The following is a 12,428-nucleotide window of genomic DNA, read 5'->3' on the forward strand; positions in this document are numbered from 1 at the left end:
TATTAACCATAATTACATGACATTATATTGTAGTAAACCTCAAGGAGTATATTAAGATTCATATGTGATACCTTCTTGCGAGGAAATAGCAAATGAAGCTAGAAAAGATATAGGTAACATATCAAGAGACGTAGTATAGAAGGATGATTTCCCAGTTCACTATAGAACAGGAAGATTATATATATCAGAAAAATATAGAAATCATTTAATGTATTGGTTTCATAGTAGTAAATTCGCAAGATATTGTGGAGTAAATAAAACACTAAAGAAAATACAAAAACAGTTTTAGTGGCCCAATATTAGTGAAGATATTGAAGAATACGTCACAAATTGTTTAGTTTTTCAAGTAATGCGTAATAGGAAATTTAAATCTAATAATAACCAAGTTTCTATCAAAAACGAATGTATTTGATATGGTTTCATTAGATATTATAGGACATGAAACATGGAAAGGTACAGAATACTTTATACGAGTAGCAATAGATCATTATTCACGTTTTATGGTGACTAATATAACTAATAAACATCTAATACTATTGACACAATTAACATTATAAAGAAAACATGGACACCCATATTTGGATTCCATAGAAGCATTTTTACAGATCTCGGTTCAATTTATACTAGTCAAGAATTTCATAACTATATTACAAAAGAATTACAGGTTAAATTGTATCATACCAGCGCATATTATCCACAAGGAAATGGTATAAATGAAAGCTTTCATAAAAGCTTAGATTATATACGTAAGACTTTATATAAAGAAAAAGATCCAACTTTTGAAGAAATAATACGAAATTCAGTACTAATATATAATAATACACCTCATGGAGCGATAGGAGAAACACCCTCTATTGCTATATTTGGAATAGGCTGTATTTGTCCATGGTTTGCAAAATTATTACCAGAAACTACTTCTGAAATGAGGATGATATACTTAAATGATCGTGGAAAAATATACATGAAGATGTTAATAATATCAAAAGAAAACCTATAATTGAGAATAAAAATATTAAGGTTGCAGATATCTCATACGAATTATCGTAATACGAAAGGAATCAAATGAAACACTATAGTGGGAATATACAATATAAAACATATTGGTCATTTCCTCATAGAGAAAATAAAATTGAAAGTGGAATTCTTAAAACATCACCTATATATTATCGAGGTAAAGAAGTACAAATTCCAATGTCAAAAATAAAATTGTAGAGTAACAAAACCAGGGAAATATATGAAGAGAAACTGGAGAATTTAATACAAGTTACGAATAAAAATAAAAGAAAATTAAATCTAACGTATGTTTTAAAGTCTAAAGATTACCTAGATATTCATAAACGGAGTAGTATCATAACGTATGATATCAACGATAATCAGGACAAGCAAATTGAAAAAGGAGTGCAAAAGGGACTTGGTGTAATAAAACAATACCAAAATATCAAACTTTAAGTAATAACCATTACTTTCCCATGGTGGTTGAGTATGTCTAATAAAAGGCTTTATTAACCTTTTTGAAAAATAAAAGGACTAGTTATATGAAGAATACGTAGTTGGTCATGTACACACAAAAAAAAAAAAAAAAATGATCAATTTTTTTTATTTGTATTTTTATAAAAAAACAAAGATTGTCAGGAAAACAAAAATTGATAAAAAAAACAAAAATCAATTGGAAAAAGATTTGTTACCAATAAGACTGAGATAAAAAAAAAAAAAAAAAAAAAAAATTTTTTTTTTGAAACAGAAGTGTGATTTTAATGAATTTTATAAGAGAAAATTTTATACATATAACAATAAAATATTCACGTAATTAATATTTATATAATTAATTTGTATTGTCACTAATTGTTTATGTTGGTTAATTCAACAGCAATATATATTAATTGCTGAACATAACTCAACAAAGAAACAAGTAATATACATTTAATTAATGATCAATATTCAATAAGGATATAAATTTTCAATAAAAATAAGGATTTTCATTAAAGTAAATAAATGCCTATTGAAATTAAAGAATGCTGAACAAAGTAGAGAAAATAGTTAAGAATCACTTGTTCAAAGCATTTAAAAATATATACAAATACATCAAAATCGTAAAAACAACTCTACATGCTCTTTATTAATTTGTTTGTTCAGTACTCTAGCAAAGTCACCGAACACCCAATTAATAAAACAAGTATTGAGCATAAATATTAATAAAGAGCATGTGGGATTTGCCTCTACGCATTTAATGAATTAATATGTAATTTTAATGCTATAAACTAGTAAACTGTATTTATGCTATCTACTTCATTGATGATTTGTTATTTTTAAGAAACATTTACCTACTTTAATAAAAATCCTATAGCTTTATTGAAAATTTAAATCCTCATGGATTATTTTTAATTAGATTTTACCTATAATGTTATAATCACTGCTTAGTAACTGAAGTCCCTTGCTTTCAGATTAACAAACATAATTAATAAATGAAATTCAAATTAAATTATATAAATATTATAAACACGAAATATTATTATAGTTAATATAAAATATTCTTATAAGAATTTAAATAAAATATACTACAAGAATCTTTTTAGTTAACAACTTTTCTTTTTTTTTTTTAACAATAAATCATTTTATAAAAAATATATATATATATATTTTTATATATATTTTAAATTTAAAAAAAGAAAAAAAAACTTAACAACTAATTTTTTTTTTTTGTCTAACATTTGCAAGACTATTTTCCACACAGTTATATTTTTTATTCCAAAAAAAGTTAATAATACCTTTTACTAACTATTGATACAATAAAATGCAACAGATAACTTCTTGAACATAGGTTTTTATAAAATTATAATGTTAAATACATAAATAATAAAACCTATTAGCAATGCGCTGTATGTATAATTTTCCAGATAATAATAAGGGTTTACACATTTACTTAATCTATTAGATAATGACTATTTTATGATAAAATAAAATATTTTGTATTTTTTTTGTAAAGAAAATGCGAAAAAAAGAAAAAATTTAGGATATATTTTTAAAAGGTAATGTTATATAATATAATAAAAATTTTTTATAAGTTTTTATCAATATGAAAGATATCTAGGGATTTCATAATTCAAATACACTTTAATTTAAAACATTAGTGAACAATTACTAATAATGTAAATTTAACGGGACCTATAAAAAAAAAAGTAAAAAAAATATATAGGATTCTTTAAAATATTTGTAAAATTAATAAAAATTATATTTTTATTTTCTAAGAATAAATTAAATAAAAACTTGATTATATATAAATAAAAAGAATTTAAGACTCAAAAGAAAATAATTTCAAAAGAAAATAAATAAAACTACAAAAGAAATATTATAATAAAAATTTCTCTTTGCAGTAGAGAAATTGTTAAAAATCATATTGAATGTAATAAGACTTGAATATTTAAAATAATAAAGTTCATTAATTATATTATAAAAATTATGTAGAATAAGTTTGTATGGTGATACTAATTTTAGACGGAAAAGAAAAAAATAAAATTAATTTTTCATTCAATTTATACAACTCATAAGGATATATTAAATATAAGAGAGGTAAATAATAAAAAAGTTGAAAAATAAAATATTTATATTTTGTTGTTACTTCTGAAATATGAATTGAATTCCAAATCAGATAAAATATAATAATGTTATAAATAACTTAATCATCTATATGCCAAACTCATTATATATATATTTATATGCTTACATAGTTATTAATAAAAAACGTATAAATTTTTCTCAAATTTAGGAATATAAAATATTTATAAATGTTAATATTTATTTGCTCTAAAACATAAGTTCCTATAATGAGTTAAATATCAAAAAATTTTAATATAGTTTGTTGGGGAATCTTATATATAATAAAAATTATAATAAATGAATATTCTAAAATATATTTACGTTAATTGAGCACAATATTAATATATAAAAAAAGTGATAAAATATTATATGAAAAATATAGATAAATCTTAATATGTATAAAAACATTTATTTGAATAAATGACTGCATATATATGTATTTATTTTAATGCTTATATTAAAACCAAAGTTTACTTAGTATATGAAAAAATACAATTTTAATATATATAGAAAAGCCTTAACATTTTTAGTAACAGTTTTGTTTTATTTTTTTTCCTTTTTATTATACAATTTTAAAACATTTTTTTTTAAATTTAAAAATAAAAATTTATTGATTATTCATTATCATATATTGCAAATATAGAGATTTTTGTTTTCTTATATAATTCATTATTTATAAGAAAAATGCAATATCATTTATTTTTTATTAATAATTATATAAATTTTCTTTTTGGTTTAGTTTTAGTTTATGTTTATATTTTAAGATTCAATTAATAACAAAAGTGATATGAAAAGTAAATAGAGTATAATTTAAGGGGATATAGTATCCAATTTTAAAAAATAATTTTTTCCACATTTACAAAAAAGTTCTGAAATGTTATACCTTAAATTGTTTAGTGCAATTCTATATTATATCCTTACATTACAGTAGTAGAAAAATTTTATATATGAAATTTTTTTTTTTTAAATGATGGAAAAGATTAATATATGGTAAAATAAAGTTAAAATAAATATTAATACGTTAAAATAATATTTTTTTGTTTAATTGAAAAAATGGAAAATACTATAGAAATAGAAATTAAAAAAAAAATTTGTATATATTACATAAAATTATTTTAAAAATTAAGTAAAAAATTAATAAGAATTTAAAAAATTTAATATAATAATTGTTTTCCGCATATATATTATTACTCCTTCTACTTTTACTATTTTTAAATAAAGTCAAATAATAAAAAGTAAGAGTAAAATATTTGTAGATTGATCTTGATGATTATAAATATTAAAAAAAGATTGATTATTTACCTTAATAAGGATTGTAACATAAATTATCATAATAATCACATTAGTTTCTTAAGATAATAACAGTCTTGAATATTATTTTTAATAATTAAAATTAAATTTTCCTATAAAAATTAAATTATTTAAGGATAAAAATAATGATTACTATAATTAACACAGGTGTTACACATACTTCATTGTAGTTAATTACAGAAATTTTCTTACATAACTTGTTATAGGTTTTATAAAAATAATTAAGAGAATAATATTAATAATTTCATGATTACAATTTTAAATGTAAAAATCATGGAGGTTATTAGTTGTGTTAAATAATGATAATGCTTTAATATTTTTGTCTATTTTAATCATTATTATTTAGATCATTACAACGTATGTTAATATAATATTTATAATACATTACAAAATAATTTGTAGCATTAATCTTTTCATTTAAAATGAAACTAAACAACAATTAATATGATGTTTATCTAAATAAACTAAAGCAAAATAAAAAGGATAAGGTGAAAATAAATTTAAATGATATCATATATTGTATAAATGAAAATGAAATTAAGTGAAGTAACATTAAATAAGAACTGTATAAATCAATTTACTTCAAGTTTATATAAAAGCTTATTTAACATAAAATAAAAATATAACTTAGTTTTATACTTTGTAAAATAAAAAAAAAATTATATATATAAAAAAGTATTTTTTATTTTGTTTTAGAAGAAGATAGAATAATATTTTCATATATATTCCAAAAGTAAAAAGGAAATATTAAGGTAAATTCAATGATCTGCATATACAAGAAATTATAATATGAAGAAAATCTTATTATTATTATAAACAATATAATATTTCATTTCTAATTAATAAAAGTGAATAATTTGATTTATATTTTAATTTAATAAAAATAAAATAAGTGAAGCTTTCTCTGGATTCTGTCTACTGATTTGTTTGTTAAATATTAGTAAAATCGTTAAATAGGTAATAAACAATGCATTATCCAAAAAAAATAAAAAAAATAATTATATTTTTTTTTTTCCTGTACTTTTAGCATATAGATTTAAATATGCATATATTTCTTTCATATTTAGCACGTACACATAAAAATATATATTCTTTTTTTATTCAAATATCATTTATAGGACATGTGTAAATTATATGTATAAAGTTTACTTATAGCAGATATATATTTCCACAATAATTAAAATTAATATAAATCACTCACACGTTCTTTATTAATCTNAAATAATGAATAAGTAAATATATTACAATTAATACTTACTTTATAATTAGAGAAAATAATAATACTTTATTATTATTTTCCATTATTATATAGATTAAATATTAAAAAAAAAAAAATAAAAAAAAAAAAAAAAAAAAAAAAAAAAAAAAAAGTTCAATGTAAAAAAATTTTAAAAAAAAAGTAAATATAAAAAATTAAAGGATTATTAATTATTTTTTATAATTAAATTCAACAATTTTTTAAGCATTTTTTTGTGCATATATGTATGTATTATATATATATATATATATATTTATAATTTTCATTTTACTTTTTAATGTTATGATTGTAAAATTTATGATTAATAAATTTTGAATATAAAACATTTTGATGAAATAAACAAAATTAAGAAAATTTCATTTTATATTTTTCTATCCATTTTAATATAGATTCATAAAAAAAAAAATTTTACTTCAAAACAAAACCATGTAAGTAGCTTTTTGTATAATATTGCACGTTAATAAATTTTATTTAATAAATATTTTTTATGCATAAAATTTATTTTTTATATAATGAATGTATACATATATAATTTTTTACTTGGTTAAAATCAAAAATAATTATCAAGGAAAAAATATAATTTATAAAAAAAAAAAATTAAAATAAAAAAATGAGCATGATTAATAAAATTTGATTTAAAAAAAAAAAAAAAAAAAAAAATTATATTTATATATATATATATATATATATATATATGTATATATATATATATAAATATAAATATATATATATTTTTATATTTTATATTCTTCAAAGCATGAGCTTTGCAAAGAAATACTTTATATTTAAGTGATTATTTATTGTATTATTGATTTAATATTTTATTAATTTATTAATCCATTTACTAAAATCTTATCCTTTTTAATTGTTAATTCGTTTGCTTACAATTTATTGACTAAAATATCATCTTTTTACATAATTTATAAATATATATTTAATTTATAAAAATTTAGCTAATTTTTTCAATTTTTTTTTTTTTTTTAATAGATAAATTAACTATAGCTCACTTTTTTTTTTTTTTTTTTTTTTTTTTTTTTAAATAAAAAAAAAAAAATAAAAAAAAAAAAAATAATTTAAAATAATCTTTTTTCTTTATATATATATATAATTTCTATTCCTTTAAAAAGTAAAAAAAAAAAAAAAAAAAAAAAAAAAAAATTTTATGTTTTTTTTTTTTTTTTTTAATTAAAATAAAGTATTATATTTATCATTATTATTAACAAGACTTCTATATATTTATTAAACAAAAATAATTGTAAATTTTTTTATAACAAAATAAATATACTATTTTTTAAGGTAAAAATTTTGAATTGACATTATTTCTTTATATAAAAATGTATATTTTTTTTTTTTTTTGATGATGATACAATAAAATAAAAAGGGTAATTTACGTCTGAAAATTATTGATGACTAAAAAGTATCTGAAAAAAAAAAAAAAAAAAAAAAAAAAAAAATTTTTTGAATTTATAAAAAATAAAAATTATAAAAAAAAAAATAATTTTATTTACATCTATTTTTTAAGAAGAATACCATCTTTAATAAAAAAAAAAAAAAAAAAAAAAAAAAAAAGAAATATATATAAGTATTTATAACAATTTTCTTATAATTTTAATTTTATTTACACAAAATGTAATTACCATCTTTTTTATTTAGAATTTTAATAAAGAAGATAATTTTGAATAATTTACTTTTCTATTTATATAATATCTTTTTTAAAATGTAATTTTTTAAGACTTATTTTATTTATAATATAAATGAAATTAGAATATGTAAATTTTGTTTTTTTATTTCTAGCCATAACTAATTAAAAATTTTTGTAATAATATATTTATATAAATAAAAAAAAAAATTGTAATAAAATAAGAATATTTAAAAATGTTATATGTTCAAAACTATGAGAACAATTGAAAAATAGGTTTAGTTTTTAGTTAAAATGTTCAAAAAAAAAAAAAATACATGTTTTATCATTTATTCATATATTTCATAATATTTTTAAATTATGAAAAAACATAGATATGTATATCCTTTCTTTTTTACTTTTTTTTTTTTTTTTTTTTTTTTTAATTTCATGAGATCTTTCACCTTTTCTGAATTTACGTAACCTTTTTTTTACTGTCCTTTCCTCATCATTCTTTATGGTAATTTCCATTTGAAGTTTTTCATTTTCTTTAATAATTTCTTCCTTTTTCTTTTCCAATGTAGATTTTCTTTTCTCTAATTCTTTCAGCTCTTTCCATGTAATCCAGTAATAAGATTTGAATATTTCTTCAAATTCAGTGATAGTGCTTCTAAGTGTTTCATTATATGTGGAAATCTTCATTTCCAATATTTCTCTTATTGGAGATATATATCTTTTATTTAAATGAATAATTTTTATATCCTTCTGTGTCGCATCTTCTATTTTCTTCAAACGTTTCTGATCAATATGCCATAGTAATTTAGCAAAACATCCATACATATTTTCCGGCGATTTATAATCCTCTTGCTTCGCGAACTCCTCATCCTTTGCATTCTTCCACTGTTCCCAGGTTTCAATCTCTTCTAGAATTTTCTCATTAATTAAACTTTCTCTGCATCTCTTATTCTTTACCCACAATGATAAGTTCAACATCTCTTGACTATTTCTTATTAATAATTCTTTCAACATATTCTTCTTGTCCTTTATCCATTCAATATCCTCTTTAATCAAATTTGGCTTACCATTTAATTTATTATTATTATTATTTTTATGAATTATTTTATTTAGAATTAATTTTTCAATTAAATTTTTTTTTGTTTCACGCAATCGAGCAAAAAATAAAAATAGATTAACGTTCGAAAATATAAAGAAAATAAAATTAATCTAAAAAAAAAAAAAATAGAAGGAATGATTTATATTTTCCGTATTAATAAATTTTTTTAAGAATAACGTATTTAAAAAGAAATATTTTTATAAATAATATAAGGAATGATAATGAACATAAAATTTTTTGGCCATTCCTTATTTAAATACTTTATGTTATTAATTATTTTTTTTTTCTGTAAAAAATTTACGAAATAAAAAATATGATGCTTAAAAAAATAATTATATATTTCACATACTTATAGAATAAATTCTAAAAATTTACAAAGTAATTTACATAGGGATAATGTGTAAAAAAAAATGATGTCATTTTTAGTAAAAAACTATATATTAACTTAATAAAAAGAAATAAAATAAAATAAAATAAATTATTAAAATTAATAAAAATTTTATAACTATTTATTTGATAAGGTAACATTTCTACATGTTTCTATTGTGATTTTTTTTTTTTTTTTTTTTTTTTGTAAGTTCACAACATTTAAAAGAATAATTCAAATTAAATTAATAAAATTTATATTTCGAATTTTTTATAATAAATAATATATATATATAAATATTATTATATAATATTCCTTTATTTTTGTAAAAATTTAAGAATAAAATATTGTTTTTTTTCTTTTTATAGCAAATATTCCTTTAAAATTAAGAATCAAATATTATGTAAAAAAAAAGAATTATTAGATATAACATATCTATGTATTTAAAAGTTTTACCATTAATTAATTTTTTAATTTTTATTTTCATAATAAGAAAAATTTTTTCTTAAATTTTTATAAGTAATTTGTTACATTCATAATATGAATAAAAATTAATTAATTGTATATTTTGTAACATATGTTTTAAAGCAATAATTAAAGAATCAATATAATGAAAAAAGAAATTAATTGTATACATGCTGATAAAATAAGAATAAATTTAAATAAAGAAAATAACAATTAATATTTATATTTTTTTATTATAATCTGTTAAAATTTAAAATTATTTATATTTTGTTATATACTACTAAAAGTGTATCTACAATAATATAAACTAAAATCACATACATGTTAAAAAACATTATGTACTAAAAATAACTCACTAATGAAATAAATTAACAACAAAATAGAAATATTTAAAGATAAAAAAAAAAAAAAAAAAAGTTATTATTTATTTGTGTTACTTGATAATTTAAAAAAAAAAATATAATATATAATGATGAGTAATATTTTAATATTTTATTTGAATTAGTGAATTTTTTATATTTACATTTAATAAATCAATTAATTCTATTGAATATTTTAAGTTTATAAAAAAAAAAAAAAATTAGTATAATTAAAAACATATCCAAGAAAATCTCTTTTTTTTAAAAATTAATTTTTTTTTTGAATTTAATATTAAATTAAATATATATGAAAAAAATTTAGTAAGAATGATAGAATATAATTAGTGCTTTAATCTTTTGTATTCTTATACATCTAATTATTTTTTACTCAAAATAGGTTATAAATGAAATATAATTATTTTTTATTTAAAAGTTTATATTTTATTAATATACATTTACTTAAATGTTATGTTATTTTTAGTTAATTTTTATGTTTCTATAATTATTTACGTAAAAACAATATATGTAAATTAATAAGTCCTAATTTTTCTTAAATACTTATTTAACTTCTCTAAAATTTATTTTAAAGAAAATATATATAATGTGTGTTATTAATTATTATTAGTTAAAAATGAAGTTTTAATTTTTAAGTATGTTTTTTTTTTTGCAATATTAATCTACCAATATTTTAAATGAATTTAAACTAATATATAATATGGAACATTTCTTTTTTATTTATTATTTTTTTTTTCACAATTTTATATATATAATTAAACTAATATATTTTTTTTATATAAAAAGTTATCAACAATATTTTAGTTTGAATTTAACTACATTAAAACAAATTATGTTATAAAGAACATTAAATATATCATTTATTTAATATGTCCGATAACCAAAGTAACACCATTGCAACTCTTACAGTACCTTTCAATAGTTCTTTAGAGGATAAATCACCTAATTTATTTAATATTACATATAATTCTAATAATACTATTAGTATTTTATTTATTACTTTATTTATAATTTGCATTATTGTAACATTATTTATTGGTATATTATACCAATCTATTCAGGTATTTTAAAAAAAACATTTTAAAATACATATTTACATTTCCATTTTTTTTTTTATATATACAAGTAATTATAATTTTATCAAAATAAAGGTACATTACAGAGTACATAGGAATAATCGTTTTGATTTAATATCTATTGATTCTGGGTATTTCGAAAATTTTGACGAAGATGACTAAGAAGAAAATGTAGATTAATCCTTAATGTCTCCATAAATCTTAGGAAATCATTGTAACTTATTTTAAATATATTGATTATATTTATTTTTTTTATATATATTCTTATAAATAAAATACATTATATAATATTCCTTATAATTAAATTTAGAAATTTGTTCTCATTTTATTTTTTTTAATTTTTTTTTTTTGAACATTTATGTTAATAATACATCAAATTCAAATACTTTTTATTATTTCTTTTTAATTTATATGAGTAAATAACAAATGAGTAATAAAATAAATATTTCTTTTTCTTTTTTTAAAAAATCAGTGCTTTATTGAATAGATGTGTAAATTTATATGAACTATTTCTTAAAGGGTATTAGCTATTATTATAACTAATAAATATATAATTTATATTATATGTCTATCACTATTCATACAATAAAAATATTTCTTATATTTATAATCACTCCACAAATTTTTAATAAAATGTTCTATTTATCTTTTTCAATAATTTAATTTTTATTGAAAGGCTAAATAAAGAGTTATCCAAAAACATATCTATATAGAACTTTAAATTAAATTTTTTCTTGTCTGTACATTTTTATTTAATGAGTAATCAATCATATCTAATTTTTATATAATAAAACAATTAAGTAATGAAAAGTTCATAATGAATTAATATGATTAAGGTCCTAGAGAAATAAATTTAAACCATAATGTTTTTTAAAAATATTTTGCTTTTACATTGAATAATATTCAGACATACATACCATAATTTAATTAATAATTATGACTATTTTATGCTAGCTTTTATAGAGGTTCTAAGATTTATTTCTCTTATCATTTTAAAAGGGTAAATTAATTAATATAATAATTCATTAGTGCATATTATTTTATTTCTTAGCTTTTTTTTTTTATGCATTCATTTATGTAGAAAATATTATTATATAAATTTTTATAATCATTTAAAAAACTATGTAGTACAATAAAATAGTTATTAAAATATTATGAAATTTTTTTTTTTTTCATTTATATTAATATTCAAAATGATAATTAGAATTTCATTAAAAGTTAGGTTGCTAGTTTATAATGAGTAATATCTGT

General features: G+C 17.1%; 2 protein-coding genes and 1 non-coding gene across 3 annotated transcripts, besides 2 other annotated features; 2 read left to right on the forward strand and 1 right to left on the reverse strand.

Moving 5' to 3' along the window:
• Positions 1 to 9: 9 nt before the first annotated feature.
• Positions 10 to 2,194: a repeat region.
• Positions 2,173 to 2,599: a repeat region.
• A 4,916-nt stretch (positions 2,600 to 7,515) lies between these two features.
• Positions 7,516 to 7,593, forward strand: PGAL8A_00191400. Its single transcript, XR_003699201.1, has one exon. It is a non-coding gene; the product is annotated as a small nucleolar RNA snoR24 (small nucleolar RNA).
• Positions 7,594 to 8,144: 551 nt separating this feature from the next.
• On the reverse strand, positions 8,145 to 9,423 carry PGAL8A_00191500 (Plasmodium exported protein, unknown function; the record flags this gene model as incomplete). Its single annotated transcript, XM_028670596.1, has 2 exons — positions 8,145 to 9,005; positions 9,283 to 9,423. 2 exons carry the CDS (start codon positions 9,421 to 9,423, stop codon positions 8,145 to 8,147), a joined length of 1,002 nt encoding a protein of 333 aa, XP_028527333.1.
• Positions 9,424 to 10,970: 1,547 nt separating this feature from the next.
• PGAL8A_00191600 (hypothetical protein) lies at positions 10,971 to 11,339 on the forward strand (the record flags this gene model as incomplete). Its single annotated transcript, XM_028670597.1, has 2 exons — positions 10,971 to 11,162; positions 11,253 to 11,339. The coding sequence occupies 2 exons, from the start codon at positions 10,971 to 10,973 to the stop codon at positions 11,337 to 11,339; spliced, it is 279 nt and encodes a 92-aa protein (XP_028527334.1).
• Positions 11,340 to 12,428: the final 1,089 nt, after the last annotated feature.

The sequence above is a fragment of the Plasmodium gallinaceum genome, assembly GCF_900005855.1.
Source record: "Plasmodium gallinaceum strain 8A genome assembly, contig: PGAL8A_v1_73, whole genome shotgun sequence".
NCBI lineage: Eukaryota > Apicomplexa > Aconoidasida > Haemosporida > Plasmodiidae > Plasmodium > Plasmodium gallinaceum.